Source organism: Vulpes lagopus, chromosome 8 (assembly GCF_018345385.1).
Source record: "Vulpes lagopus strain Blue_001 chromosome 8, ASM1834538v1, whole genome shotgun sequence".
Lineage (NCBI taxonomy): Eukaryota > Metazoa > Chordata > Mammalia > Carnivora > Canidae > Vulpes > Vulpes lagopus.
Window position 1 is genome coordinate 108,144,331 of NC_054831.1, and position 27,018 is coordinate 108,171,348.

At 54.1% G+C, this 27,018-nt stretch overlaps 1 protein-coding gene across 1 annotated transcript; it reads left to right on the forward strand.

The window, feature by feature from the left end:
• Window positions 1-3,235: 3,235 nt before the first annotated feature.
• Window positions 3,236-25,574, forward strand: LOC121497127 (plasmolipin). The gene is made up of 4 exons (XM_041766288.1): window positions 3,236-3,470; window positions 20,351-20,524; window positions 22,881-23,003; window positions 24,420-25,574. Exons 1-4 carry the CDS (start codon window positions 3,336-3,338, stop codon window positions 24,534-24,536), a joined length of 549 nt encoding a protein of 182 aa, XP_041622222.1. The 5' UTR covers window positions 3,236-3,335; the 3' UTR covers window positions 24,537-25,574.
• Window positions 25,575-27,018: the final 1,444 nt, after the last annotated feature.

The following is a 27,018-nucleotide window of genomic DNA, read 5'->3' on the forward strand; positions in this document are numbered from 1 at the left end:
TCACTCCCATCAGACTTCCTAAGGGCAGGGTCTCTGGTTGGATGGCTTGCAGCTCTGTCCCCAGTGCTCGGCACATCTAAGGTACACATTAAACATCTGCTCAGGTCTGAATCCCCACTGCCTCTCCAGCATGCTCCCATCTTACCCCAAGGGAGGGAGGCCCAACACACAGTAGGGTCTTGGCCAGAGTCTTTATAAAACAGAGGAGAGTGGGCAGCCCCAGTGGTTTGGCGGGTGGGCACCGCTTTCAGCCCAGGGGGTGATCCTGGAGACCTGGGATCAAGTCCCACATCAGGCTCCCTGCATGGAGACTGCTTCTCCTTCTGCCTGTGTCTCTGCCTCTCTCTCTGTGTGTGTGAGTCTCTCATGAATAAATAAATAAAATCTTTAAAAATAAATAAATTAAAAAAATAAAATTAAAAAATTAAAAATAAATAAATAAATAAATAAATAAATAAATAAAATGGAAGAGAACTGAGACAAAGGCATGTGTTGCAGGTGATCTGGGTGGAGATGGCTTTGCTCAGACCTGGGGGTGGGGAGGCTTGGCCTGAGAAAGGCCTCATCCACCAGGTCTCTATTACCCCCACCCCATCCCAGAGCTTCTGAGGTGCCAGTGGAAACTCTGGGTGGGTGGCAGGTCCCAGCCTGGAGACAGGTTCTCGTTTTTTCTGACTGGGGGTGAGTTAAGTTGGTCTGGAAGAAAATGTCAAAGTAAAAAACAATGCAGTGACTGATTCTTGCTTGCTGCCATTTGAAAGGAATGAAAGTGGGATTAACCAAAAAAACAAAATCTAAACCAAAACCAAAACACTCTACTGTTTTAGAATCTGCCTGGGAAACAATCATCTTACTGTTTTCTGTGTCATCATAAAATTAAAGGTTTACCCAAGAGCTTTGTTCTAACTTGGGCTTGTGCAGTGTAGAGGCTGGTCTCTGGGTCTGCAGCTACCAAGAAGCATTGCTCCTTTCCTGAGTGCTCACTGCAGGCGGGGTGGGGAGGAGGGTCTCAGATGCCTTGTGGGGGAAGGATCTGAACATCCAGTGGCGGGTAAAGGGCTCAGTCTGATATTTTCCATCAGATATTGGCCATCAGATCTTGTCACTCTCCTGGTAGAAACCCACCAGGCCTCAGAATAAAATGTTGGCCTCTCCCCTCCATTATTGAGTAGGCTGAATAATAGCCACCCAGAGATATCAGACCCTCTGCCCTGGAATCTGCACACTTTATTGTATAAAGAAAAAAGGGTCTTGGGATGCCCTGGGGGCTCAGCGGTTGAGCACCTGCCTTCAGCCCAGGGCGTGACCCTGGGGTCCTGGATGGAGTCCTGCATCGGTCTCTTTGCAGGAGCCTGCTTCTCCCTCTGCCTGTGTCTCTCATGAAGAAATAAGTAAAATCGAAAGAAAGAAAGAAAGAAAGAAAGAAAGAAAGAAAGAAAGAAAGAAAGAAAGAAAGAAAGAAAGAAAGAAAGAAAGAAAGAAGAAAGAAAGAGAAAGAAAGAAAGAAAGAAAGAAAGAAAGAAAGAAAGAAAGAAAGAAAGAAAGAAAGAAAGAAAGAAAGAGAAAAAGAAGGGTCTTTGTAGATTAAGGTTCTTGTTTTTTTTTTGTTTGTTTGTTTGTTTTTGTTTTTTAAGGTTTTTATTTATCCAGAACTCCAGGATCACACCCTGGGCCGAAGGCAGGTGCTAAACCACTGGGCCACCCAGAGATCCCCCTAAATTAAGGTTCTTGATGTAGGAGGTTATCCTGGATTACTAGGGTTGGATCGTAATCCGAGCACAGGTGTTTTTACAAGGAGGGCTAAGAGAGGTTTGCTCTGTACAGAAGAGAAAGAGGCAGTGTGATCCTTGGGGCAGAGATTGGGGAGAGGAGGCCACCACCAGGGACTGGAAGAGCAAGGAACAGATTCTCCTCCAGAGCCTTCACAGGAAGACACGTACTGCTGACACCTTGATTTTGGTTCATGGAAACTGATTTCATTTTTTTGACGTCTAGAACTATATGGGAATACATTTTTTGTTTTGTTTTGGTTTTTTAGCCACCATGGTCAAGCGGCAGCCACAGAAAACTAATAGGGTCATCTAAATAGTCCTATGGGGGAATGCCTGGGTGGCTCAGTCTGTTGGGTGTCTGCCTCTGGCTGGGGTCATGATCCTGGGGTTCCTGGATCTAGCAGATCCAACGCACATGGGGCTTCCTGCCCAGCAAGGAGTCTGTTTATGAGTCTGTTTATCCCTCTGCCCCTCACCTCACTTGTGCTCTCTCTCCATCATGCGTTCTCTCTCTCTCTCAAATAAATAATTTTCTTTTTTAGAAAATAATTTTAAAAATAATAAATATCCCTATGGGATGTGGTTCCTGACTACCTGTGAATCTCATATTGCCTCAGTCCCACCAAGGGTCTTCTTTCTGTCCTTCAAACTGTCTAGCTTCCTCCAGCCCCGGGGCCTTTGCACTTACTAAGTTCCTCCCAAGGCAGACCTGCATAAGTGTCATCTAGAGGTCTTCTGACCAGTTTATCTAAGAATTGCCTCCTGGACATCTCTGTTACATCCCTCCTTTTATTTTAGTCATAGCATTTGTCACTGAGGTTGTTTTTTTTTTCCTTCCCAGTCTAACATTTGTCACTCACCGTAGAGAGTAGGATCTGAGGAGCCTTGCCTGGCTTGTACCTGCTGTGTCCTCAAGGCCTGGGATAGGGCCTGACAATTAGTAGGGGTTCTGCAAACACTGGCTGATGAACATAATCCGTGCAAGCCTCTAAGGCCTGAAGGGTGTGCGCGCGCGCGCGTGTTTCAGGGTGCAGGGGGCTGGAGCAATGAAACGCCAACCCCAACGTCATTTCCCACCTGTGAGTGTCCCCGTGTGCCAGCAACTTGTACGAGGTGAGACCCCCCTTATCCCTGTACCACAGACGAGGAAGCTGAGCTCAGCGCTCCTCTCAGGTACGCGTCGCAGGTTCAGCAGTGAAAGCACGTCCGGGGCCGCTCCGCAGTCGCTGCACAGGCCCGCGGACCTCGCTCTCAGGAGGAACTTCGGAGAGGCGCCCCGGAGACTCCCAGGGGGCCCGCTGGCAGGGCGCGGGGCCGCGGCCCCAGCCTCGGCCACGGCGAGGAGCCTCCAGGAGGCGGCTGCCCCCGCGCCGGGCAGAGCCAGCTCGGCGACCGCGGCCCCGGGCTCCAGGGGGCCGGGCCAGCGGCGGGGGCGGGGCGGGCGGGCGGGGCGGGCTCGGCCGCACCTGGCTGCAGGCGGCTCCCGCCCCGACGCCGCGCGTAGCTCGCCGGGCCCCGGGAGGAGCGGAGCGGCGCGGCGGCCGGCACCGGCGCGGAGCCGCCATGGCCGAGTTCCCGTCGAAAGTGAGCACGCGGACCAGCAGCCCCGCGCAGGGTGCCGGCGCCTCGGTCTCCGCGCTGCGCCCGGACCTGGGCTTCGTGCGCTCCAGCCTCGGGGCGCTCATGCTGCTGCAGCTGGTGAGCGCGCGGGCCGGCGGGGGGCGGGGCCGGGGGCACCGGGGGGCCGGGGGGCGGGGGGGCCGGGGGGCCGGGGGCTGGGGCCGGCGGGGGCTCCGGGAGGGCCGGGGGCTGGGGCCGGCGGGGGCTCCGGGAGGGCCGGGGGCTGGGGCCGGCGGGGGCTCCGGGAGGGCCGGGGGCTGGGGCCGGCGGGGGCACCGGGAGAGCCGGCGGGGGGCGGGGGCCGGGGGCACCGGGGGGCCGGGGGGCCGGGGGGACCGGGGGCCGGGGCCGGCGGGGGCACCGGGAGGGCCGGGGGCTGGGGCCGGCGGGGGCACCGGGAGGGCCGGCGGGGGGCGGGGGCCGGGGGCACCGGGGGGCCGGGGGCTGGGGGGGGCGGGGGCTCCGGGAGGGCCGGGGGCTGGGGGGGGCGGGGGCTCCGGAGGGCCGGGGGGCGGGGGGGGCGGCGGGGGGCGGGGGCGGGGGGGGCGGGGGCTCCGGGAGGGCCGGGGGCTGGGGCCGGCGGGGGCTGGGGCCGGCGGGGGCTCCGGGAGGGCCGGGGGCTGGGGGGGGGCGGGGGCTGGGGGGGGGCGGGGGCTCCGGGAGGGCCGGGGGCTGGGGGGCCGGCGGGGGCACCGGGAGGGCCGGGGGCCGGCGGGGGGCCGGGGGTCGGGGGCGGCGGGGGCACCGGGGGGGCCGGGGGGCCGGGGGGACCGGGAGGGCCCGGGGGCCGGGGGGGGCGGCGAAGGCGCCGGGGGGCCGGGGGCCGGGGGCGGCGGGGGGCCGGGGCTGCCTCCTTCGCTCCCGCACACCCTCACCGTCGGCTCCGCCGCGCCGCCCCCGGGACGCTCGCCCTCGACACGCCCCGGGGCCCTCTCACCCGCGAGGTCCGCGCTGCGGCGTTGAAGGTGCCCACGCTCGCTCGCCGGTCCTCGCTGGGCGGTGGCGGGAGGCGGCCGAGGGGCGCGGCGGACGCGCGGTCGCTGCGCGCAATGCGCGGTCCCCGGCTGCCGCCCCCCTGCGCCAGGACGGTGCCCGCAGCCCTCCAGGGCGCCCAGCCTGGCCGGGGCAAAGTCCGCCCCGAGCGGCCCCGCGTGCCCAGGCCCCGGGACAGTCCTGCCCAACCGCAGGGCGCCTCGGTTGCGGCGCGCACACGTCGGCCCGCCCCGGGGGCTCCTGCGCGGGAACCGGGCTTTCCTGGCTTCCACCCGCTGCTCCGCCGGGCTCCCGCGGGTTTGGCCGGTCCCGCGGGCCGAGATCCGGCGCCCGGCGCAGGCGGGAGGGGCTTGTGGGCGTCAGAGGCAAGGCCCCGAAGCCTGCGGACCCTGCGCGGACCCCAGCAGGGAACGCCCCTGCCCCCGCAAGCGGTTTGGGGCCTGGCGGTGTTCGCTCTCTCCCCGTAGGGCCTCAGGTGGAGTCAGGAGGCCGGGCCGCCCTGCGAGGCTTCCCCGTAGCCGAGGGTCCAGGGACTAAGTGGGAACTGGAGGTGGGCCCGGGTCCGTTTCCTCCTGGGGCATCTCCGCCGCCCCGCGCCCGCCCACCCTAGCTTGCCGCCGGGCCGGAAGGCTGGTGGTCGGAGACCCCCACTCCCGCGAGCGCCGGGCTCCGGGCTCAGTGCCAGCCAGCTCCGCCTCCGGATCTCAGAGATCGCGCCCTGGGGGCCCCTCTCTCACCCCAGCCTCAGGCTCTCTCCCAGGGGTTTGTTTAAGATGTAGATTCTGGATCCCCACCCCTGGAAAAAATGTGGAATTGGAATTTGAATCTCAGGAAGGGGCAGCGCAGGAGTCTACACTTGTAATCAATCTTCTGCCAGAGGTGTTTGGCAGATTCTCCGGGGGGGGGGGGGGGGTCCGGTGGGGGCCTGATTTAAATCTGCAGGTAGGTTGGCCCTGTGGGGACCGCGGGCTGCTGTGCTGGGCCCCAGGACCGGGTAAGGCACCTGCAGAGCGGGAAGGGAGCCTCAGGCCCTGGGCTGAAAGGCCTGGGGAGAGGCGGATGGTTTGGGAGTCCAGGGAGTTTCCTGGAGGAGAGGAAGCTTTTGACTTCACAGAACCCTCTGACAGAAAAAGGGCAAGGGTGTTCAGGGGCGGGGTGGGGGGTTGCTGTGTGAGCCAGGCCTTGGCGATGGGCGAGTGAAAAGGAAGGTGAGGGGATCAGGTTGGCAAAGCTGAAGTTGAAGCCGTTATTTGTGAGGTGGTCAGAAGCCGAGGGCCTGGGGTGCCGCAGGGAGAGAGGGGGGCCTGTTCTCTTGGCATCCTGGGGCTTTTGCAACAGCAGAAAGATCTCTGCCGGGCTCTGTGGAGGACGCTGGGGTGGAGGCCAACACTTAGCTCTGGGTCAACCCGAGCCCCTGCTTCTTTTGCATTTGAACAGTGTGGACTGGAGTTGAGCGTAAGAGGGCCCTGCTGGGTCCCGCCCAGACTTAGGCAGATCCTTATAGGGGAGACTGCTGTTTCTGATTTGGGGGTCCCTATGGACCCAGCAGCCCAGTCCTGAGCATCTGGATTCCATTGCACAGATATCAACCCTGAGGTCTACATAGGGTGTAGGACTTGCTTCACAAGGCTTGTGGGGGAAACTTGGCCCTTATATCTCCAGACTCCCAGGGCCTGGGTGTGAGTGGGGTGGCCTTCCTTTGCCACCCCCCCTCCCCTGCAGTGGTTTTGGGGTTGGGGATGAGGAGATGAGAGTCTCCCATCAGAGTTCTGAAAGCCTGTGCCTTTTAGTGCCTTAACCTTCCTACTTGTGGGAGAAGCTGCTTCTGGAGCTGTTTCTCTGGCAGTGGACAGTTCCAATGGACACTTCCTGGTTCCATAGGGGGCTTTACCCCAACAGGCACCCCCATCTCCTGGGAAGCCATAAAGCACCCACCAGTCAGGTGCGAAGTAGGCTCCTTGCCCTCTTTGGCAAGGGCTTTAGATTCTCTTATTCTCCCCATTTTACAGGTGAGGAAACAGGTCAGTTCTTTGCTGAGAATCACACTGTGTGATAGAGCTGGGATCTAAGCCCTGGGTGGTCTGATTTTTCTGGCCCATGTTCTTTTTTTTTTTTTTTATGATTTTGTTTATTTATTCATGAGAGACACAGAGAGAGACATAGAAGGAAAAGCAGACTCCCCACAGGGAGCACGATGTGGGACTTAATCCCTGGACCCAGTATTACATGCCCTGAGCCGAAGGCAGATGCTCAACTGCTGAGCCACCCAGGCATCCCCTGGCCCATGCTCTTAATTACCACAGTCAACTGTGCTCCCACAGGGCACAGGGTATGATGCTTTTAAGAGAGTGGTGGAGTGGTGGTCCCCACCCCTCTCCCCCCAGGCCCAGTACCTACTCTCCAGGAGCTCTTGGTCTGAGCGAGGTACCCAGAGGATGAGCTTTCTTCTGCACAGGGATCAGGGAAGCCTGCATGGAGGAGACAGTAAATAGGAAAATGAAAGCTAATTCTCTTTTGTTGCCCAGAGGATTTGGTGAAGTGTTCCAGATGTGGTGGGAGGAGGGAGGTGGGCTGGGCATAAAGGCCCCATCTTCTTGGGAAGGAGATGTGTTCTTTGGTATTAAATGTGTCCTGAAGAACCAATTTCAGTGTTCAGTGATTTATCACTCCCTGCCACCTCCATCTGGTCCCGGAAAGAACATTACGTGGAAGGTGATATTTAGTTACATACAACAGAAGTTAAATATTTTTAAGATTTCATTATTTGAGAGAGAGAGAGCACAGAGGGGCAGAGGGAGAAGCAGATTCCCCCGTGAACAGGGGACCCAACGTAGGCTCGGTCTCCAGACCCGGAGATCATGACCCGAGCTAAAGGCAAATTTTTAACTGACTGAGCCACCTAGGCGCCCCTGTCATAATATATTTCTAAAAGTTGGTGGTATGTGTGTAGGAGGGGGAAGGATTGACTTAAAGAGATCATTGTACTGGCAATCTATAGCAAGTTTAAGGCTGTTTCCTAGCAGCGTAGGCAAAAAGGGAAACATGATGAATTTATGCAGCTAGTATCTAAAAAGCAAGCTAGCAAATTTGATCTAGAGACAACTCTTTTGGTCCTAAAAAATCTGGAGGCTTTAATGCTGCAAATCTTTGTGTGGTGGTGGTGGGGGGGGTGGAAGGAATCTTGTGGAAGGTGTGGTTAACTGGTGCTTATGGCCCTGGGGAAAAAGATTATTTTACCTGGGTTTTCTGGTGAGAAGGGAGGGAGGAACTTGTATGAGGTCCTACCTGGTAGTGAGGCCATCAGAATTTACACTTAGATCCAAAGCCTGGCTCTAGCTGTGCCTCTTTTGTTTTTGTTTTTTGGTGGAAGTTGGGGGTTCCTAGGGTGCTTTCGAGGGGCCGCTGAGGGAGGCTTCTTGACAGAAGTGGGCTCTGAAGGGTTTACTTACAAGGGAAGGGAGTAGTGAGAAGAAGGTTCTAAATACCTGAACCTCAGAACATTTTGTGTAAAAGCTCTGCAGTCAGAAGGCATCCCTGAGGCCTCAGGCATAGCAGCCCTTATAATTGGTCCTTCGTGCAACAGGCGTGTCAATGTTTGGCTCTTTCTATCCTTTTTGCCACACCTCCTGGGGTTGGGGGTGGCCACACAATTCCCACTTTGCAGGTGAATGGGCAGATACTGGAAGCTTCACCTGCTACTAGATCACAGTGATCCATGAGGTGACGCAGAGAGTATTGGTGGGAGCACTGGCCTGAAAGCAGAGAGCCTTGGGTTCCAATCCTGGCTGCCCCTTCCTGGCTGTGACTTTGGGTACCTTCCCTAGTATTTTAGAGTCTCATTCCCTTGTCGGTTAAATAGTGATAAAGGGATAGTGAGGAATGGAAGGTGGTGCTGTAAGGGGCTTAGTGCAGCATGTGTTGGAATGCAGGGCAGTTAGGATTCACAGAGCCATAGTATCCTAGGGTTTCTTATGCTTGCTCCCAGAGATCCCTTGAGCTTGCATGCTTCTCTAGACAAGGAACTCAGTCTCTCTCAAGGCTGCTGCACCATCCCTGTGAATTTAGGAGGATTAGAAAGCTCTTCCTTGTGGTGATCCTGGCTTTGTCCCCAGCAAACACTTAGGTCCTTCGTGGGGGTCAGGACAAGGCCTGCAAATCACCTCTGACCTCCAGAAAGGGGCTGCCCAGATGAGGTTGTTGGAGTCCCAGAGGTGTGAGCAGAGGTCAGCTCCATTGGAAGCGTGGTGCTGGGGCCTCCCACGGCTTTCCTCAGCACTGAGATGTGTGGGTTCAGTCTCTGGTGCAGCATTCCAGGCCCTGCAGGCTCACCCTCCACCTCCCTGGGTCGGGGAGTGGGGGGGGGGGACCAATGCTTTGTATTGTTAGCTCCACCTACACACCCTGCTGGTTGTGGCCAGGAGAGAGTTGAGTGTTTGGAATAAACACGTGAACACATTCTCCTTAAAAAAATGAAAACCTTTTACAGATAAGGCCAAAGTTATTCTTGGATCACTTGCTCCTCTCTCCAAGGGGACCACTGTTGGGAGTTGCCAGTTCTTTTTCCTGTGCATTGTTAAAAAAAAAAAAAAAAAAAAAGTGGATGGTTTTATTCTCCTTTGTTCAGCACATTGCTTTTTCTTAACACCTAAGGCACCTGAGACCTCTTCTGTTATACAGAGGTGTGTCCCTCCCTGTTAACTGTTTCAGGGCATGCCCTCCTATCACTGTCGTCTCCCCAGGTCCGGTAGCCCTTTCTCTATGGATGTGCACATTTTAAAAAAATTTGTATGCTTTGAGAAAATTAAACAGACACCCAGCAAAACATTCAAACGATATATGGGGTAATCAATGCAAGTATGGTCTCTCCTCTCCCTGCCTGTCCCCGAGGCAGGCACCTGTAGGAAGGCAGCATTCCAGGCTGAGTCTAAGCATTTTTCTGCACGTAACCCCTATCCTCCCTTAGAAACCACAGATGGAACAGCCTGTGCCTGGCACCCCTCCCCTCCCCCTGCCAAGCTTTCCCCCCTTAACAGCACACCTGGGGATGTTCTACATCAGCACACACTGTGCTGCGTGTTTCTTTCTTTTTCTAATCTTTTATGTTCTTAATTTCTTTAATAGGTAATATATTTACTACGGTTCAGAATAAAACAAGCTGGGAGGAAGCAGGGTGAAAAATCTCTGTCCCTTCCTGTTAGAGTTGCTCCACCCCAGCCCACTCTGGTTTCCCACGTACCATTCCATACTGGCTTCTCTCCACTTCATCCAAGGGATGCGGTCCCTCCATCCAGATCCTTCTGCACCTTCTCCTTTTTCACTTAGAAATGTGTCTTGGTAGGCTTTCTGTCTCCGTACTTGGGCATAGAGCATGATTGCTTCTGTCTTCGGGCTTCGCAGGGGTCCATCGTGGGGCCACCCTTTGACTCGTGGCCTGTCCCTCTGTGGACAGACACTGGGGTTCCCACTCCTGCTGTTGTGTGCCCTGTTGCTGTGAACGATCCCACCCAAGCCACTGAGGGCATCTGTACTGTACATTTCCAGAGGTGGGACTGCTGGCTCAGGGTATGTGTGTGATTTTGATAGAGGTCGCCAGATGCCCTCTGTACGGGTCACTGGCATGGTGAACTAAGCACCTGCTCCCTACCCCTCTGATAGCGCGGGGTGGTAGCATTTCTTTTCTGAGTGAGGTTGGCCTTTGAAAAACATGTTTAAAAGCTGTTTGTATCTCATTGTCTGTATTCTTTCTCCATTCTATGGAGTCGTAAGTCTGTCTTATCAATTGCTGGGACCTCCAGATGATTTGCAAGTATTTTTTTCCTCATGTTGTTTTTGACTTTGTTCACGGTAGTTTTTTATGCCATGCAGACTTCTTGTTTTGTTTTCTTTTTTTAGTTTTCCATCAGCATTTTATTTGTTTATTTATTAAAGATTTTATTTGAAAGAGAGTGAGAGAGCACCAGCAGAGGGAGGGGTAGAGGGAGAGGGAAAAGCAGGCTCCCTGCTTAGCAGGGATGTGGGCTGGATCCCAGGACCTTGGGATCCTGATCTGAGCCAAAGGCAGATACTGAAGCCTACTGAGCCACTCAGGTGTCCTAGTTTTTAATTGAAGTATAGTTGACACACGCTGTTTTGTTTTGTTTTAAGGATTTTCTTTTTTTTAAAGATTTTATTTATTTATTCATGAGAGACACAGAGAGAGGCAGAGACACAGGCAGAGGGAGAAGCAGGCTTCTCAGGGGGAGCTCGATGTGGGATTTGACCCCAGAACCCTGGGATCATGCCCTGAGCTGAAGGCAGCCACTCAACCACTGAGCCACCCAGGTGTCCCTGACACATACTGTTACAGTAAATTATGATATATTTGTACCATTGTACAATGGTACAATGTACATTGGAGGTCCTCGCTATGGGGCTCTGAGGGCTGCTGTACTTCTCAGCTGCTCGGGTAGGGGTGCAGAAATCTCTTCCCTCTCTAGGACTTAAAAATCTCAGATCCTAGACTCAAGACTGAGGAATAACAAGTAATGTTGACAGGTCACATTTGGAAAGCATAGCAGGTGAATCATATCCGCATATCATGCAGTTTATAAAAAAGATTGTCTTACCCTCAGAAGACAGGAAGGCAGCTCCCTATGTAATGAGGGACAGTCTCCAGGCTGTATGGTTAAGTGAAAAAAGCAAGGTACAAAACTGTGTGTAGAATACAATCCTTTGTATGGGAGAAGTACAGAGAGACCATGTACAGACAGAGCTATCTAAAGAGTGTGTGTGTGCGTGCATGCACACACAGTCTCTGGAGAGAGGCTAAGAAACCACTCTTGGCTGCGCCGGGGGAAGAAATTGAGTATCAGGGGAGGAGGGAGACATGATGAAAGCACCATTTTGTTACCTACCATGTCATACAAATAACATATTTCAAAAATAAATGAAATGACTTATTTAAAAATCTTTCAAGTGGGATCCCTGGGTGGCGCAGTGGCTTAGCGCCTGCCTTTGGCCCAGGGCGCGATCCTGGAGACCCGGGATCGAATCCCACGTCGGGCTCCCGGTGCATGGAGCCTGCTTCTCCCTCTGCCTGTGTCTCTGCCTCTCTCTCTCTCTCACTGTGTGCCTATCATAAATAAATAAAATAAAATAAAAAGTTAAAAAAAAATCTTTCAAGTACTTGAAAATACAGAGTAAAAATATAGTACAGGTAGTTTGTGGATATGGCAAAAAGCATGAAGGTGGTACTCAAAGGCCCCTCTGGCCCCGATTGGGGAGGACACTTGTCCGTGAAACACAGCAGCAAGCGGTAACCGTGAAGTCAGTGCTACTGGCCGGGTGACCTTGGGTGGATTTCTTAATCAGGTGTAAATGGAAAGAGGCTACAGAGCTGTCCACGTATGGTGGATGGTTGCTGTTCCTGTATGGGCGGCAGGGTCAGGTGTTGGTCCTTGCATGGCAGCTGGTGAGTTGTCAGTGATGGAATTCAGTGAGGATTGGGCCCTGATTTCCTGCTCATAGACAGCCTAGGGGAGCCCCAGGGATGCTGCCCCGGTTCCCACGGCCAATGGGATCCTGCCTGGTGGGCAGGGAGGGGTGAGCTCTTTTCCTTAACAGCCCAGTGAGCTTGGCCCTGGATATTAACAGGCCCTTCACTGTTAGTCTGGTTGCCCTGTCATGTTTGCCCAAGGGGGAGAGGCCAGGGTGTGGTACCCCAAGGTCTCACAGGGAGCTTAGGGCAGAAAGGTAAGTGCTAAAGGTTAGGCAGGGCTCAGCATATGAGCTGCTAGGCAGCCGACCTGGGCCTGTACTAGGGCTATTCCAGCTCTAATTTGGGGGTGGGGAGTCTGACATTGGATGATTTGCCACCCCGTATGAGGTTGGCCAAATGGGGTCACCTGTCCTTCCTTAAAGTTAAGATGGGACAGGGCTTGCTCATGGTCACCCACAATAGTAGTGCCAGAATCAGATCTCAAGCCAGCATCTAGGGAAGCATGCTTCCTTGAGCAAAGAAGACGTTCACGTGAGGCTCTCCCCACCACCCCTATTCTCTAGCAGGCCTCACCGGTTTGATGACGGTCCATGTGCTCCCAACAGCCAGCTCTCTCCGGAAGACCAGTGGCTGGACTGGGACCTGCTTGTGGTGCCAGCCCCTCTGCCCAGGTCCTAGGGGGAGTGTCCCCACCTGTAATGTGGAGACCCCTCTTCCTCTGGGCGGCTCCATCGGCTGGGACACAGCGCAGGGAATGGGAACTAGCCGGGGATATGCAGAAGGCAGTCTGCGCTTCACGTTGGGAAGATTTTTCTAAGACTCTAAGGGAGACCACAAAGTAACCAGGTAGCAGTAGGCTCCTGGACATGCAGGGCGCACACAGGCGCTGGAGGTTCTCGCTATGGGGCTCTGGGGACTGCTGGGCTGCTCAGCTGCTCGGGTAGGGGTGCAGAAATCTCTTCCCTCTCTAGGAGTTAAAAATCTCAGATCCTAGACTCAAGACTGAGGAATAACAAGTAATGTTGACAGGTCACATTTGGAAAGCATAGCAGGTGAACCAGGCCCTGAGCTGGCATTTCCGTCCTCACCTTCCTCCCTGCAGCAGCCCAGGCTGGGAGCTGCGTGTGCGTGTGCATGTGCGTGTGTGTGTGTGACTGTGAGGACTTGGCTGCAGGCTTCCTGCTTCACTCCGAGGGTCTATAACGGTGCCTGGCACCCTGCAGGCCCTCAGGAGACTTTGTTCAATAACCAAATGACTCTCCCAGCCTCCTTCTCTGTGAAAGGGAGGCTGAGAAGAGTTGAAAGGGAGGCTGAGAGGAGTTAAACCTGTGCCAGACCTGGAGCCGGGAGGCAGCCCCCAGGACTCCCCAAGTGTCCTGACTCCACAGCGCGGGAATTCCAGGGAGCCTCCCCGCCCCCCGCCCCCCTGCAGCCTGCCGCCTCTGCACAGGGAGGGGGTGGTTGGTGTGTGGATTTGTTGTGACCAGTCCAGGCGCCTGGAGCCTCTGTCCCCTGCGCCTTTGTCTCCTGTGACACAATGGGTGTCTTTTTGTCCCCATAAAGTCCCTTTCACTGTAGGGAGAAGGCCTGAGGCGGGGGTGGAGGCTGGGCCTGGCCAGGCCAAGTTCAGAGTGTCCTCAGCTGCCCAGATGTGTCCCTGTGAGGGGGAACCCCAGAGGGTTTGTGTTGCCCTGGGCCTCCAGTTTCCTGGATGGTACAGTGGGGAGAAGGGAGTTTTGGGGCTCTTGGGTGGATCCCATCCTCACATTGTCTCCAAAACCCTTGGGTTCATTGCCCAACATTTAAAAAGCTGAAGATTTCACGTACAAATTCGGATTTCTAGTGTCTCTTGAAAAATTAGAAGTCCTGGCTGCCCCAGGCTGCATTACCCTGATGCCAGCAGACTACTCTCAGCTCTGCAGTCCCTGTCTGGGCCACGTTGACCACATCTTTCTTTCTTTTCTTTTTTCTTTCTTCCTTTCTCTTTCTTTCCTTCTTTCTTTCTTTCGTTCTTTCTTTCAAGATTTTATTTATTTATTCATGAGAGACACAGAGAGAGGCAGAGACACAGGCAGAGGGAGAAGCAGGCTCCATGCAGGGAGCCCGACGTGGGACTTGATCCCAGGACCCCAGGATTGCACCCTGGGTCTAAGGCAGGCGCTAAAACTGCTGAGCCACCCAGGCATCCCTCACTTTTTCTTTCTCTCTTCCTTTCTTTTATTCTTTCTCTCTCTCTTTTTTAAAAAAGATTTTATTTATTCATGAGAGACACAGAAAAAGAGGCAGAGACACAGGCAGAGGGAGAAGCAGGCTGCCCTCAGGGAGCCCAGTGCAGAACTTGATCCCAGTACCCCAGGATCACGACCTGAGCTTAAAGGCAGATGCTCAACCATTGAGACCCCCAAGTCATTTCCTTTCTTTTCTTTTCTTTTCTTTTCTTTTCTTTTCTTTTCTTTTCTTTTCTTTTCTTTTCTTTTCTTTTCTTTTCTTTTCTTTTCTTTCTTTCTTTTCTTTTCTTTTCTTTTCTTTTCTTTTCTTTTCTTTTCTTTTCTTTTCTTTTCTTTTCTTCCATCCTTCCTTCCTTCCTTCCTTCCTTCCTTCCTTCCTTCCTTCCTTCCAGATTTTATTTACTTGAAGGAGAGAGAGAGAGAACACAAGCAGGGGGAAGGAGCAGAGGGAGAGGGAGAAGCCGGTTCCGCACTGAGCAGGGAGCCCGATGCAGGGCTCAGTCCCAGGATCCCTGGATCATGACCTGAGCCAAAGGCAGACACTTAGCCCACTGAGCCACCCAGGCACCCCCTTGTGACCCGCCTTGGGTGAGTTTGAGTCCTGTGTCAGCCTCGAGGCTCTTTGAGGCCCCTCTGGGAGATACATCCTCCATCCCCCACCGCCGCCCAGCGGAGCCCAAGAGCCTTCCTAGCCACTCCTGACCACTACAGCTGCTCAGTTTTTCCTTCACGTCATTTTACCTGCAGTGACACAGCTGTGAGGTGACTAGTATGGGTGTGCCCGCCCAACTGTCTCACATGTCAGATAAAGAAACAGACCAGAAAGGTTGGCTGACTCTCCCAAGGTCACACAGCAAATCCACAAGGGTATGACCCAGCCCAGGAAGTGGAGAAGATCCGGAGAGTCAGCGTGACCATCTTTGGGCAGGAGAAGACTTAGCTTGGTGCTGGGGCTGGTGGGATCCCTGCCGCACCAGGGGAGAGGGCTTGGGCCCCCCCGGGGGAGGTGTGCATTGAGGAATGTCAGGCCCAAGGAGAACACTAAGTGGAACCTCCCTGCTCCCATTGTACCGAGGGAAACCTGAGGCCTGAGGATGAAGTGTTCTGGCCAAGGCCCCTTGGCCTCTGAGGAACAGAGGACAGGCACTTCCAGTGCTCTAGCGCTGGGCTGCCCTGCTGGGGCCTCCCCCTCAGATAAGCCCCGCTGCCTTGTGGCTGCCTTATCTCAAAGATGGGTGGGGCCCACTGTGGTGTGGGCCAGATGTGCCAGGCAGGTGTGCCTGGTGCTAAGGTTTAGATACATTCTTTATCTCAGCGAGGCCTGGCACCCCTACCTCCATAAGCTGGGCAGAGGTTTGGTTTGGAAAACCCACATTCCAGCCTCTCGGGTTGATAATTACAGTAGAATGTGTATTGAGTGGTAGGCCCATGTTGGGCATTGAGCAAATTCCCTCAAATTTCTTTCTTTTTTTTTAAGATTTTATTTATTTATTCATGAGAGACACCGGGAGAGAGGCAGAGACACAGGCAGAGGGAGAAGCAGGCTCCATGCGGATCCAGATGCGGGACTTGAACTTGATCCCGGGACCCTGGGATCATGACCTGAGCCGAAGGCAGCCACCCAGGAGTCTTCTCTTCTTTCTTTTTTCTTTCCTTCCCTTTCCCTTCCCTTTCCCTTCCCTTTCCCTTCCATTCCTTTCCTTCTTTTCTTTTCTTTTCTTTTTTCTTTTCTCCTTCCTTCCTTCCTTCCTTCCTTCCTTCCTTCCTTCCTTCCTTCCTCTCTCTCTTTCTTTCTTTCTTTCTTTCTTTCTTTCTTTCTTTCTTTCTTTCTTTCTTTCTTTCTTCTTTCTTCTTTCTTTCTTTCTCTCTCCCTCCCTCTCTCTCTCTCTCTTTTTCTCTTTCCTTTCTTTCCTTGACAGAGAGAGCGTGCACATAAGCAAGGGGGAACAGAAGGCAGAAGGAGAGGGAGAAGCAGACTCCCTGCCGAGCAAGGAGCCTGATGATATGGGGCTCCATCCCAGGACCCTGGGAACATGACCCGAGCTGAAGGCAGCTGCTTAACGGACTGAGCTGCTCAGGTGTCCCTATATTACTTTCTTCAATCTCAGAACAGCCCCCATGAGATAGGCACATTTTGAAGACAAAGGTACTAAAGCACAGAGAAGTTCAGCAGCTTGCCTAGGTCACACAGCTAGTAAGTTGGCAGGGCCAGAGCTTGAACCCAGGGAGTTAATAAGCCAACCTTCCACCAAAACTGATGACAATATCACAGTTAAGTCAGATCACGACCTCCCATCTGCTGTCAAAGAATAGCTAAGTAAGACGTATTAGTTTCCTGGGGCAGCCATCACAAAATACCATAAACTGGGTGGCTTCAGACAATATTGTTTCAGTTGTGGTGGCTCTGAAGGAGACTCTTTTCCATACCTCTCTCCCAGTTCTGGTCGTTGCCAGCAATCCTTGCTGTTCTTGCTGCTCACAGGTCACCTTCCCAGTGAGATCTTTCTTGGCCTCTTATCTAAAATTGCAAATGACCTCACTGCTCTGTCCCTTCTCAGCTGGATTTTTCACAATGCACTTCTCCGTGGCTCACTTGTATTCACCGATGTATTGAGCTTTTATCTGGGTCCCTTCAGTAGAGTGGGAGCTCTGGGAGAGCAGGGCTTTTTGTCGGTTTGGCTCCCACAGCAGTAGGTGCCCAGTACGTTCTTACTCAATGAATGATCCCGGAGAGGTGCATCAGAGCTGCAAGGTGACTGTTCTGGTCAGAGGGCCCTGGGTTTGACCCTGGAGAGAGGTGGCCTCTGCTCTCTGCCCTCAGTTACCCACGGCTGTCCCTTTCCCTCTGAAAAGTGGGGTTTACTCTTCTACAGTGGACCACACACAGGTCCTCTGGGCTCGTCTTTGGGCTAGTATGGCTGCACTGCAGGAGGGAGAAGAGGCTGCCCAGCCTAAAAGAGGGGTCAGCACATGTGTGGCTGCCCTGTCCTGAAGGGGTCTCCCTGGAGCCCTGGGCTGGGGTTCTGTTCAGATTCTCGGGCCTGGGGGAGAGTGAACGGGGAAAACCGGTCTCTCTGGTTCAGATGGAAGAATGGACCTTTCCTGGTTTGAGGCCAGAAACCAAGGCTCCCAAGGCATGGGGCCAGGTTGACCAAGCCAGGAGGAACCCCAGAAATTCCTGCTGCTTATCCAGTGGCTTCATCTCTCAGGCTGCGCCTGCTGATCTGGAAACCAGGGCTGGGCTGGTGGGCAGGGCAGAGCCGGGACACAGCTGGCCTGTCTTCATCTTGCACACACTAGGTAACACTCAGTAGCCTGGGTTCCAGAGAAGGACAGATCTGGGTTCAAGTCCTGCCTTGCCCTTTACCCACAGGTGACCATGGGCAACCACAGACACATTTCCCTCTGAGCTTCTGTTTGGAAAATGGGGAAAATAAATAGTACCAACCCGTGAGCAGGGTCCTGGGGAAACTGTGAACCGGAAGGGGAAGTGGCTTACCTGAGGCCTGGCACAGAGCTGGAGGGCATCCGCTGTCACTGCAGCCAAATCTGGGAGTAATCAAACCAATAATTGATGGATGTACATTAGGGTGAATCCGAAGTGGTCTTTCCTTGATTTTCCAGTCAGCGCATTTTCTAACTTCCTTTCCAGTGGTTGGAACAGCATGTTGGCATGGAGTCCTGTAAGGGCCCTGCTTTATTTTTTTTTTAATATTTATTTATTTATTCATGAGAGACACGGAGAGAGAGGCAGAGACAGGCAGAGGGAGAAGTAGGCTCCCTATGGGAGCCCAATGCAGACTCAATCCCAGGACCCTGGGACCACGACCTGAGCCAAAGGCAGATGCTAAACCCCTGAGTCACCCAGGAGTCCAAGGGCCCTGCTTTAAGTAGAAAGATGATTGTCCCTGACATGTCCAGTTCTCACTTGGGAGCATCCTGCAACATGCTGCGTTAGCAGGGTTGGTTCTCCTTCCGAGCAGTGACCTCACCTGGCTCTTGGGGCTCTTGGTCCCCCTGATAGGTCCATTTCTGGCAGGGTGTCTTGAGGATGGATGGTAAAACTTGGCGCTGTGCTGAGACACCCCAGGTCTGGGTCCTCACTGGCAATGGCTCTCCCCCCAGCTTGTGCCCCTGCAGGCAAAGCCCGGCTGCCTGTCCCACCTCCTTCACTTGTAAAATGAGCTGCACAGGCCACTCACTGCCAGCCTGTCTCTGGTGGGTGGCATCCCTGCAGGCTCACCCTGCTGGTTGGGGAGGAGCAGGTGCAGATCTCTGGAAAGCAGAGTGGATGCCTTTCTTATTCCCCTGCCCTCTTCCACCATGGGCTGAGACCTGGATGGAGGGGGTAAGGCCATAGCACATGGACCCATTCATACCTGTTTCTGTGCAGGGCATGTTTCTGACCCCCACTCCAGGGATAAGGAAACTGAGGCTCGTTAGCTCTGGGCACATATGTATTGAACATATGTGCTATGTGCTAGTGACCAAACCCAAACTTGGATTCCTCAGGGGACCCGTGTTCTGGTGGGGAGACTGGAGTGGCCCTGGGGGCACTGCACAGAGAGGGAGAGGTGCTGGCCCAGGGTCCCACAGCATGGGCAGGACTGAAGCCCAGCGATTGGCTCCCAGGCCTGGGGCTCCACCTCTCACAACCACACCCCTCTGAGGCCTCTTGTGCAGGAGGAGGAGGAAGAGGAGAAAGGAAGCCTGTCCCTAGGGATTTCTGGACTCCCACTCAGCTAACTAAGGTCATTCCTGCCCTGAGCCTGCACATATAGGGGGATGGGTATGGAAACATCCCTTTGATCCTTGGCAGGGGTGTTTGGGTGGGAGTGCCCAGCAGGTGCCCAGTGCTGGCTTTGCTCTAGGGCGAGCACAGCCCTCCAGGGTCTGGGGTAGGAGCTTTTGATCAGGGGACTTTTTGTCTCCAGAACCAGCCGCCAGAGGTGGATCTTGCTCCTGAGCCGTTTCTCTGTGATCCATCTGATGCCGATGCTGGCTCATTCTCTGGCCGTGGCAGGATTACTGTGAGCCTTGCAGGCACATGCCTAGATGTCATCCATGGAAGAAGAGGCACAGTTCTTTTTGTGCATCTCTGTCAGCAAAGGAGCCTTCCTCCAAAGCCCCATGGTAGACCCTCTATGCCTCAGCAGCCAGACCTGAATCATGCCTAGCTCCAGAGACGCCCTTGTGGAGAAGGGAGGAGGCCCCAGCCTAGGGGGATCTTGGGCAGCCAGGAAGGGGTTGAACGCTGTGGTGGAGGCTAGGATGGCTCCATGGGAGGTTGCTTGCGGGTCTCTCCCGAGTTTCCTGGGCCCTGCCTCAGCCATCCATTGCTCGGTCCCACCGTCTGTGCCGAATTCCCCGTGGCCCAGAGGGCTGGGGCGGGCAGTGTATACAGCTGGGAGAAGTAAAGGCAAACACTTCTCTTGTACCCATTTACATAAGTGAACTCAGGGGTCCTTGATGTGGCTCTGTGAGGTAGGTACGGTCATTATATACTCTTAGACATCGGGGCACCAAGGCACAGAGAAGTTGTGAGCTTGACCAAGGTCACACAGCCGGGAAGGGGAGCAGGATTTGACCCTGGGTAGTTGGCTCCAGAGTCTGTGCTATTGGCTGCTTTGCACACTGTAAGGATGCCACGTGGGAACTGTGTGAGACTCAGTTTCACTTGTAAGGTGGGGATGGGAACAGAGGGGCAATTGGAAGAGTCCGAGAAGGTTGGGAAGGGCTTGGTAGGATGGAAGTCACCCAAGGGCCCTGGGCGGGAGGAGGACACAAGCTGTTCATTTCCCCACCTCTGGAGCTCGGACTGTGTCCATCTGTCAAGGGTGTGCTGGTGACTTTATCTTCTTTCAGCAACTTTTACTGAGCTGCTGGCAGGGCCCTGATCCTGTCCTGTCCTGGCTGCCAGGATGCAGTCATGGGTAAGATAGTCATCGTCCTGTGCTCAAAGAACTCAAAAGTCAGAGGAAGGAAACAGAGTTCAGGTCCTGGGTGGTGGGTGCCTGGGGGGCCATGTGGACACAAAAGAAGGTTCCAGAACTCAGACTGGAGGATGAGGAGGGGAAGGTGTCCCACAGCGTGTAATATTTCAGCTGAGCCCTAAAAGGAAGAGTTACCAGATAAGGGCTTGGTATACAGTGGTAAGCAGTAGGAGCTACATGATAAATGTGTCCTGCAGAGGGAGCCCCCTGGCCTCCAGCCAGTGTGCCAGGAGCTCTGGGGGACTCTGGCCCTGTCTTGTCCACCAGGTCCTGGGGCTGCTGGTGTGGGCCCTGATTGCGGACACCCCGTACCACCTGTATCCGGCCTACGGCTGGGTCATGTTCGTTGCTGTCTTCCTCTGGCTGGTGACAATCGTCTTTTTCATCCTCTACCTGTTTCAGCTGCACATGAAATTGTACATGGTGCCCTGGCCGCTGGTGGTGAGTCTGGGCGGGGTGTGGGGCGGGTGTTTCCAGGCTGATCCCTCTGCCTCTGGGAGCAGCTGTCACAGTGTGACCTTCCAGACACGAGAAGTGGCGGGTGGGGTTGGCCCTCAGCCAGCCTGCAGAGCCACGTGGGGGAGGGAAGACACGGACATGGGCTAGGCTTTCTCCAGGGAAGGATGTAGAAGTGAGGGCCTCTTGGAGAGCCCACTGCATTTGGAATCTTGAAAGTGTTTTTCTTTTGGGGGTCGGGGAGGCGGTTGGGATTCGAACCTGTGTCGCAGGGGGTCTGGTGGACTCTGGCCACTCTGGGCCTGGAGGCTGGGCCGAGCTATCAGGAGTTCCCAGGACGAGGCCACTACAGCCCGGGAGAGGGTGGCCTCCCTGGTCGGTCGAGGGCCACCTCCCCGGGACTCAGGGCAGAGCGTGTCCATAGGAAGTAGGCCGGCCAGACGCAGAAAGCCGCTGCGCTTTTTCCCTGACCCGGAAAACCCCTGCAGCTGGGGTCTGAGGCTTTCAGTGAGCAGCCAGGCCAGAGAGAAGCACATGATTGTGAAGACGAGAGAGGCTGGGACTAGGAGGCATTGTTTGGAATTCAATGACTGTTTAAACTGAGGAAACGTGAGTCATCCTTAAGACAGAACGGGTTTGTTAGGTCTTGACATCACTGGCAGGAGCCAGGCAGTGTTTGTGGTGGGCGCTGGGCTTGGAGGGAAGACTCTGGGATGAGGAGGGGGCGGCTGGACTCCCTGGCTGGGGTCCAGCCCCTGCCCCATGTCCTGGGAGCCTCGAAGGAAGAAATCACCCGAGATGGTGAGGCCTCGGTGTCTCCTGAACACAGATTTGGGGCTCCGGCCACAGTGTTGTTGGAAGGAGATGCCTCTCCTAGGCCAGGATAGCAGGGCAATGTCTCTTACACTCCTGGGCCTGTTAGCAGGGGCAGGGGAGGCTTGCCTGCATCTAGAGACGACTGGGTTGGGATGGCCAGATTGGTACTTTCTGGAATGGGAGCTACCAGCCCCCTGCAGTAGGACCTGAACAAGGTTGAGTGAGTGAAGTAGGCCCAGGAGGGGTTCTAGAGAACCTGCACCCATCTGTCCATAGGGAACCACCTCTAGCCAGCGCCTACTGTTGTTTGTGGGAGTACAGGCCCCTTGGTGCCAAATCTTGATATATTAAGATCGAAAGTTTTATATGAAATCTTCAGGTTTTCATAGGAAATCTCATTTTGGAATGTTGGTAATTCTTTTTTTTTTTTTTTTTTAAGATTTTATTTATTTGTTTGAGAGAGATAGGGCATGAGTGGTAGGGGTGGGGGGAGAAAGTAGGCTCCCTGCTGAACAAGGAGCCTGACAAAGGGGCTCGATCCCTGAACCCCAGGATCATGACTTAAGCTGAAGGCAGACACCAACCGACTGAGGCACCCAGGCGCCCCTAGAGTGTTGGTAATTAAAAAAAAAAAAATCAACTCTGTAGGTTAAATCAAACATGCTTGAGTACCACCAGTTTGTAGTTTCTCTGTTAAGACTGTTTACTGGCAGGACGCCTGGGTGGCTCAGCAGTTGGGCCTGCAGCAGTTGCCTCAGGTAGTGATCCTGGAACCCCAGGATTGAGTCCCACATTGGGCTCCCTGCAAGGCATGGAACCTGCTTCTCCCTCTGCCTATGTCTCTGCCTCTCTCTCTGTGTTTCTCATGAATAAATAAATAAAATCTTTTTTCAAAAAAAAAAAAAAAAGACTGTGTACTAGCTCCAGGGGCCAAGCTTTGGGGAAATGGGACTTGGGCCTGAGTGTCAGCCGACGGTCCTTTCTGCCAGTGTGGCCTAGAATCCCGCTGGGTCCTGACCCTGGCATTTGACTAGTGGCCTTTATCCTCGGATGTGGCCAAAAGGCAGACACAGATTTCTCCCCCTGAGGGCAGAGGGGGATGAGAAGCCTTCCCAGGGCGAGGCTCAGGACTAAGGCCTGCAGTGCCAAGAGGGCCAAGTTTGCCCTGAGCCAGCCCTGGAGCTCTTTAGCTTTTGCTCTCAGAGATGGCCTTGGTTTGGTCTCCTGCCATTGAGAATGGGGTTTTGCCTCTTGGGATGGTTGCAGCCCCTGACCAGATCCTTCAGGCCTTCCCATCATTTCCCCTCCTCTCTCAGCCTTAGGTGTGTTTACACTCCCTGCTCAGATGGCCTCTGGGTTGGCCCCAAGTAGTGTAGTGGGTAAGACCCATGTACCTGTCCCCATCCTGGAGCCTCAGCCCGTTCTGGATACTAAGGGGGTGTGCTGGAGCGGGGAACCAAGAGGTTCCACACTTACTGGAAGTCTGCTGTCTTGAGCCTGTTCTCCCCTTCCCCCTGCCCCCCAGTTAATGATATTTAACGTGGGCGCCACTGTTCTCTACATCACGGCCTTCATCACCTGCTCTGCCGCCGTTGAGCTGACATCCCTGAAGGGCACCCGGCCGTATAACCAGCGTGCAGCTGCCTCTGTGAGTATGGTTCCCCGGGGCGCCCCTGGAAGTTATGGGGGGGACGGGTCAAACCAGGTCTGCGCCCCTGGACTTCCACTGCTCCCTGATCTGAGGCCATCACCTGCCACCTCTGAGTCATCTCCTCAGGGGGGTTCAGGGACGCTTTGTCTTCCATGAGTAACAGTGAACCTGGAGGAACCAGAACACTTGGGAAATACTTGTGATGGGAAATGGAAGTTTGGGGTTCACTGTTGCACTTTGCTGGCAGCCAGGTGCTCCATTATGGATTTACAGCCCTCGCCCCGTTGGAGAATCTGTTAACAACTGCCTACCCTTTTTGAAAAGGACACATGCAAAACCTTTTGGCATAAACCATTTGGGGGATTTACAGGTTCTCTCAGGAAGCCCAAACATGAACTCCACAGCTAGTAGCCAGCAACATGCCAGTGACCCCGTCCACACCTGTCATGCCTCAGTCCTCGGGGCCCTGCACAGCCATTTCCTCCTGGACCCCTTGACTCCTGTGAGGAGGACAGGGTCTGCCGGTCCCTCTGGACAGACAAGGAAACTGAGGCTCAGAGAAGTGAACACTCCCAAGGCGCAGTCCCCAGGGTAGGGCAGAAGTGAGACCATGACTTGGGTTTGTTTCCTTAGCTTTGGAATGGGACTGCAGGGGCTAGTGTAGGGCACCTATGAATGAATTCCAGAAAATTCCTTGGGTACCTTTTGAACATTGCCTTTTTAAGATTTTATTTGAGACAGAGCATGAGCGGGGGGGGCAGAGGAAGAAGCAGACTCCCTGATGAGCCAAGGAGCCTGATGTGAAGCTCGATCCCAGGACCCCGGGATCACAACCTGAGCTGAAAGCAGATGCTCAACCGCTCAGCCACCCGGGCATCCCAGGGATTTAGCTTCAAAAAGACAACATTCAGGGCTCAGTGGTTGAGCGTCTGCCTTTGGCTCAGCGCATGACCCCGGGGTCCTGGGATCGAGTCCCATGTCGGTCTCCCTTCAGGGAGCCTGCTTCTCCCTCTGCCTGTGTCTCTGCCTCTCTCTCTCTCTGTGTCTTTCATGAATACATACATAAAATCTTTAGAAAAAAACTAAACTAAATCCCTGACATGTGTACCCCTCAGCCACTCTTAGCACATTGTCCAGTTGTCCATATGCAGTCTGGCGTACCTTGCCTGCGTGGTTAGTAATGGTTTCCCCCGGGACCCCAGCAGCACCCCCCAAACACTTGCCGAACGAGTGTGTGGCTCAGTTGGAGCTGGTCGGCTGCCAGAGCACCTTGTTCTCCTTAGCTGAGGGGTGCTATGCCGCGTTTTACCGCCTGTGCCAGACTGAGGCTGCCGTGCTTGTTATCACGGTCTCCCCCTGCCCCGCAGCACCACGCTGCTCACCGACTCAGCTTTGGTGTCTTCTTCCTTTCAGTTCTTTTCGTGTTTAGTGATGATTGCCTACGGAGTGAGCGCTTTCTTCAGCTTCCAGGCCTGGCGGGGAGTGGGCAGCAACGCGGCCACCAGTCAGATGGCCGGTGGCTACGCCTAGACCACTGTGCCATGGCCCACCGTGGGGCCGAAGGCTGCAGCCGGGTCATGGTGTGGGGTGACCTGCAAGTCTGAGGCCTGAGCCCTCTGTGGAGACAGCATGGAAGGGACTGCCCTGGCTCCATCCGCTCTGCTCGTCAGATTCGGGCTCACCTGGCACTCCTAAGGAATCGGGATCCTTCCTCTGGTTTGCCCCAAGTCAGATGGCACAGGGGCTGGAAAGAGGCCGGTGGCTGAGACTGCCACCCCCTGTATTTAGTGGAAGGCGACCGGGGATACGGGGCTGTGTCTCTGCTTTGTCCGTAAAAGACTTCAGTGTCCAAGGCTGGGGCCCAGACTTCTCACCAACACTAAATACACTAACAAGGACTCCAGGCCTACAAGCCCTGACCCTCTGTAGAGTAAGCCTAACAAGCCACATATATTTATCTTAGTCTTTGTTCCAGGACTGCAGAGCAAGTTTTTGAAACCGGTCTGATAACTTAAAAAACACTATTTTTTTTCTTAAGTAGGCTCCCTGCTCAGTATGGAGCCCACTGTGAGGCTTGAGCTCACAACCCTGAAATTGAGACCTGAGCTGAGATCGAGTTGGCCACCAACCACCTGAGCCACCCAGGCACCACCCCCCTTACAACACAGTTGACTTGACCCTCATCCAGGCCAGTGGGCTGTTTCAATCAAGGGAGACATTTATGGAAAGAGGGTCATGATTTCTGACAACACGGTCTTCCTTTCCTGCATTTCAAATGTACTCATTATTTAAAGCAATCGGTTCCAAGCAACTTCTCAGTGATGAAAAACCCGGCCAGGCTTCCCTCCCTTACCCAAGCACTTGTTTATAATATTCCCTTTGGGGAAAGCTAATAATGCCGATGGCTTCCCTGACACTGTTGATGAGGCACCGGGGACATGAAGGAGGGAGGGAATCAAGCAAGGCCTTGCCTGGTAAGTTGTCCTGTGCTTAGTGGTGACTTTGTTCTTTGGAGCTTTTTGTTTGTTTTTTTTACAAAAATAAAGACAGAAGAACTTATTTGGAAAAGGTGTTGGGTAATCCTGGTTGTTGCTTATAAATTCTGGGAAGTGTCAGGTGTCGTGGTGCCAGCAGTTCCAGATGCCTGGAGGGGGGGCCAGTCTGGTTCTGGGGTCTCTGAGCTGAGGCGGCCCAACCCACTTCCTTCCGGGTGTCCTGACAGATTTAGCAGCACCTTTTACTCTCACAAGGGTCTCAGTTGAACACTAAGCCACTAGTCACTCTAGCTTTAGGCTTGTTGAGTCCTCTTACTGGACTCAAGATTGTCCTCCCATCAGCTCCCTTGAAGGTCTTGGTTAGTTCAGAGAACATATGTAATTAAAGCGCGTGGCCATACTTGATTCGGAGAGCCAGCACAGTCAGCAGAGGGGAAATCTCCTGACTGAGCCCATGCTTCTGCGGCCACAGAGTAACACGCTTTGAATAACCAGCTGGAGGCATCACTGAGCACCCTTTGGTCCTTTTTTGACAACCTGGGGACATATAAATAAGGTGGTCTCCCCTTAGCCACGTACTCGCTTCTGCGGTTTCAGTTACTCGCGGCCAGCAGTAGTCTGGAAGCAGATGATCCTCCTGAGAAGGCAAATAGCAATGTCCTGCTGTGCCCCATTGCCTGCGCCCGCCTTCACCTTCCTGCACCTTCCCTCCCCTGGGCACTGTCAGCTCAGGTCATGAGAAGAGTACAGGGCAGTTAAGAGATCTTGAGACCGTATTCTTATAACTTTCATTACAGTCTGTTGTCCTAATTGTTGTTCTATTGTTAATCTCTTATATGCCTTTTTTTAAAAGATTTTATTTATTCATGAGAGACAGAGAGAGAGAGAGAGGCAGAGACACAGGCAGAGGGAGAAGCAGGCTCCCTGCAGGGAGCCCGATGTGGGACATGATCCCTGGACTCCAGGATCAGGCCCTGGGCCGAAGGCAGGCACTAAATTGCTGAGCCACCCAGGCATCCCTCTTACCATGCCTTTAGAAATTAAACTTTTTCATAGGTGGGGATGTATCGGGGAAAGTAGTATAAGGCAGGTTTGGTGTTATCTGTGATCTCAGGCATCCATGGGGTGGGGGGGTGGGGTGTCTTGGGACAGAGCCCCTGCTGGTGGCGGCTACTGTTGGAGCACTGTGGTGGAGGAACCACTCCAGCCCAGAGGGATGGGGATTAACCCAGACACCTGTGTCCCAGTTAGCTTGTTGAAACGTGGGCAGGATCCCTTTTTACTCTCAAGTGTCCCAGAATTTGATAAACTCTAGTTGTTCCAGGACTAAACCAGAGAGTTCAGTCTTAAGGGTCAACCCATTTTATTTATTTTTTTTGAGGCTTAAGAGAAAACAAAATCCTAAGGTTTCTGACCTGCCACAACAGCTAATTGCATTGCAGGTGTTCATGTGCTCACTCTGACTACTCTGTTTTGTTTAGGCCAGCACCCCCTGCAGTTTAGGGGAATATTGCTTC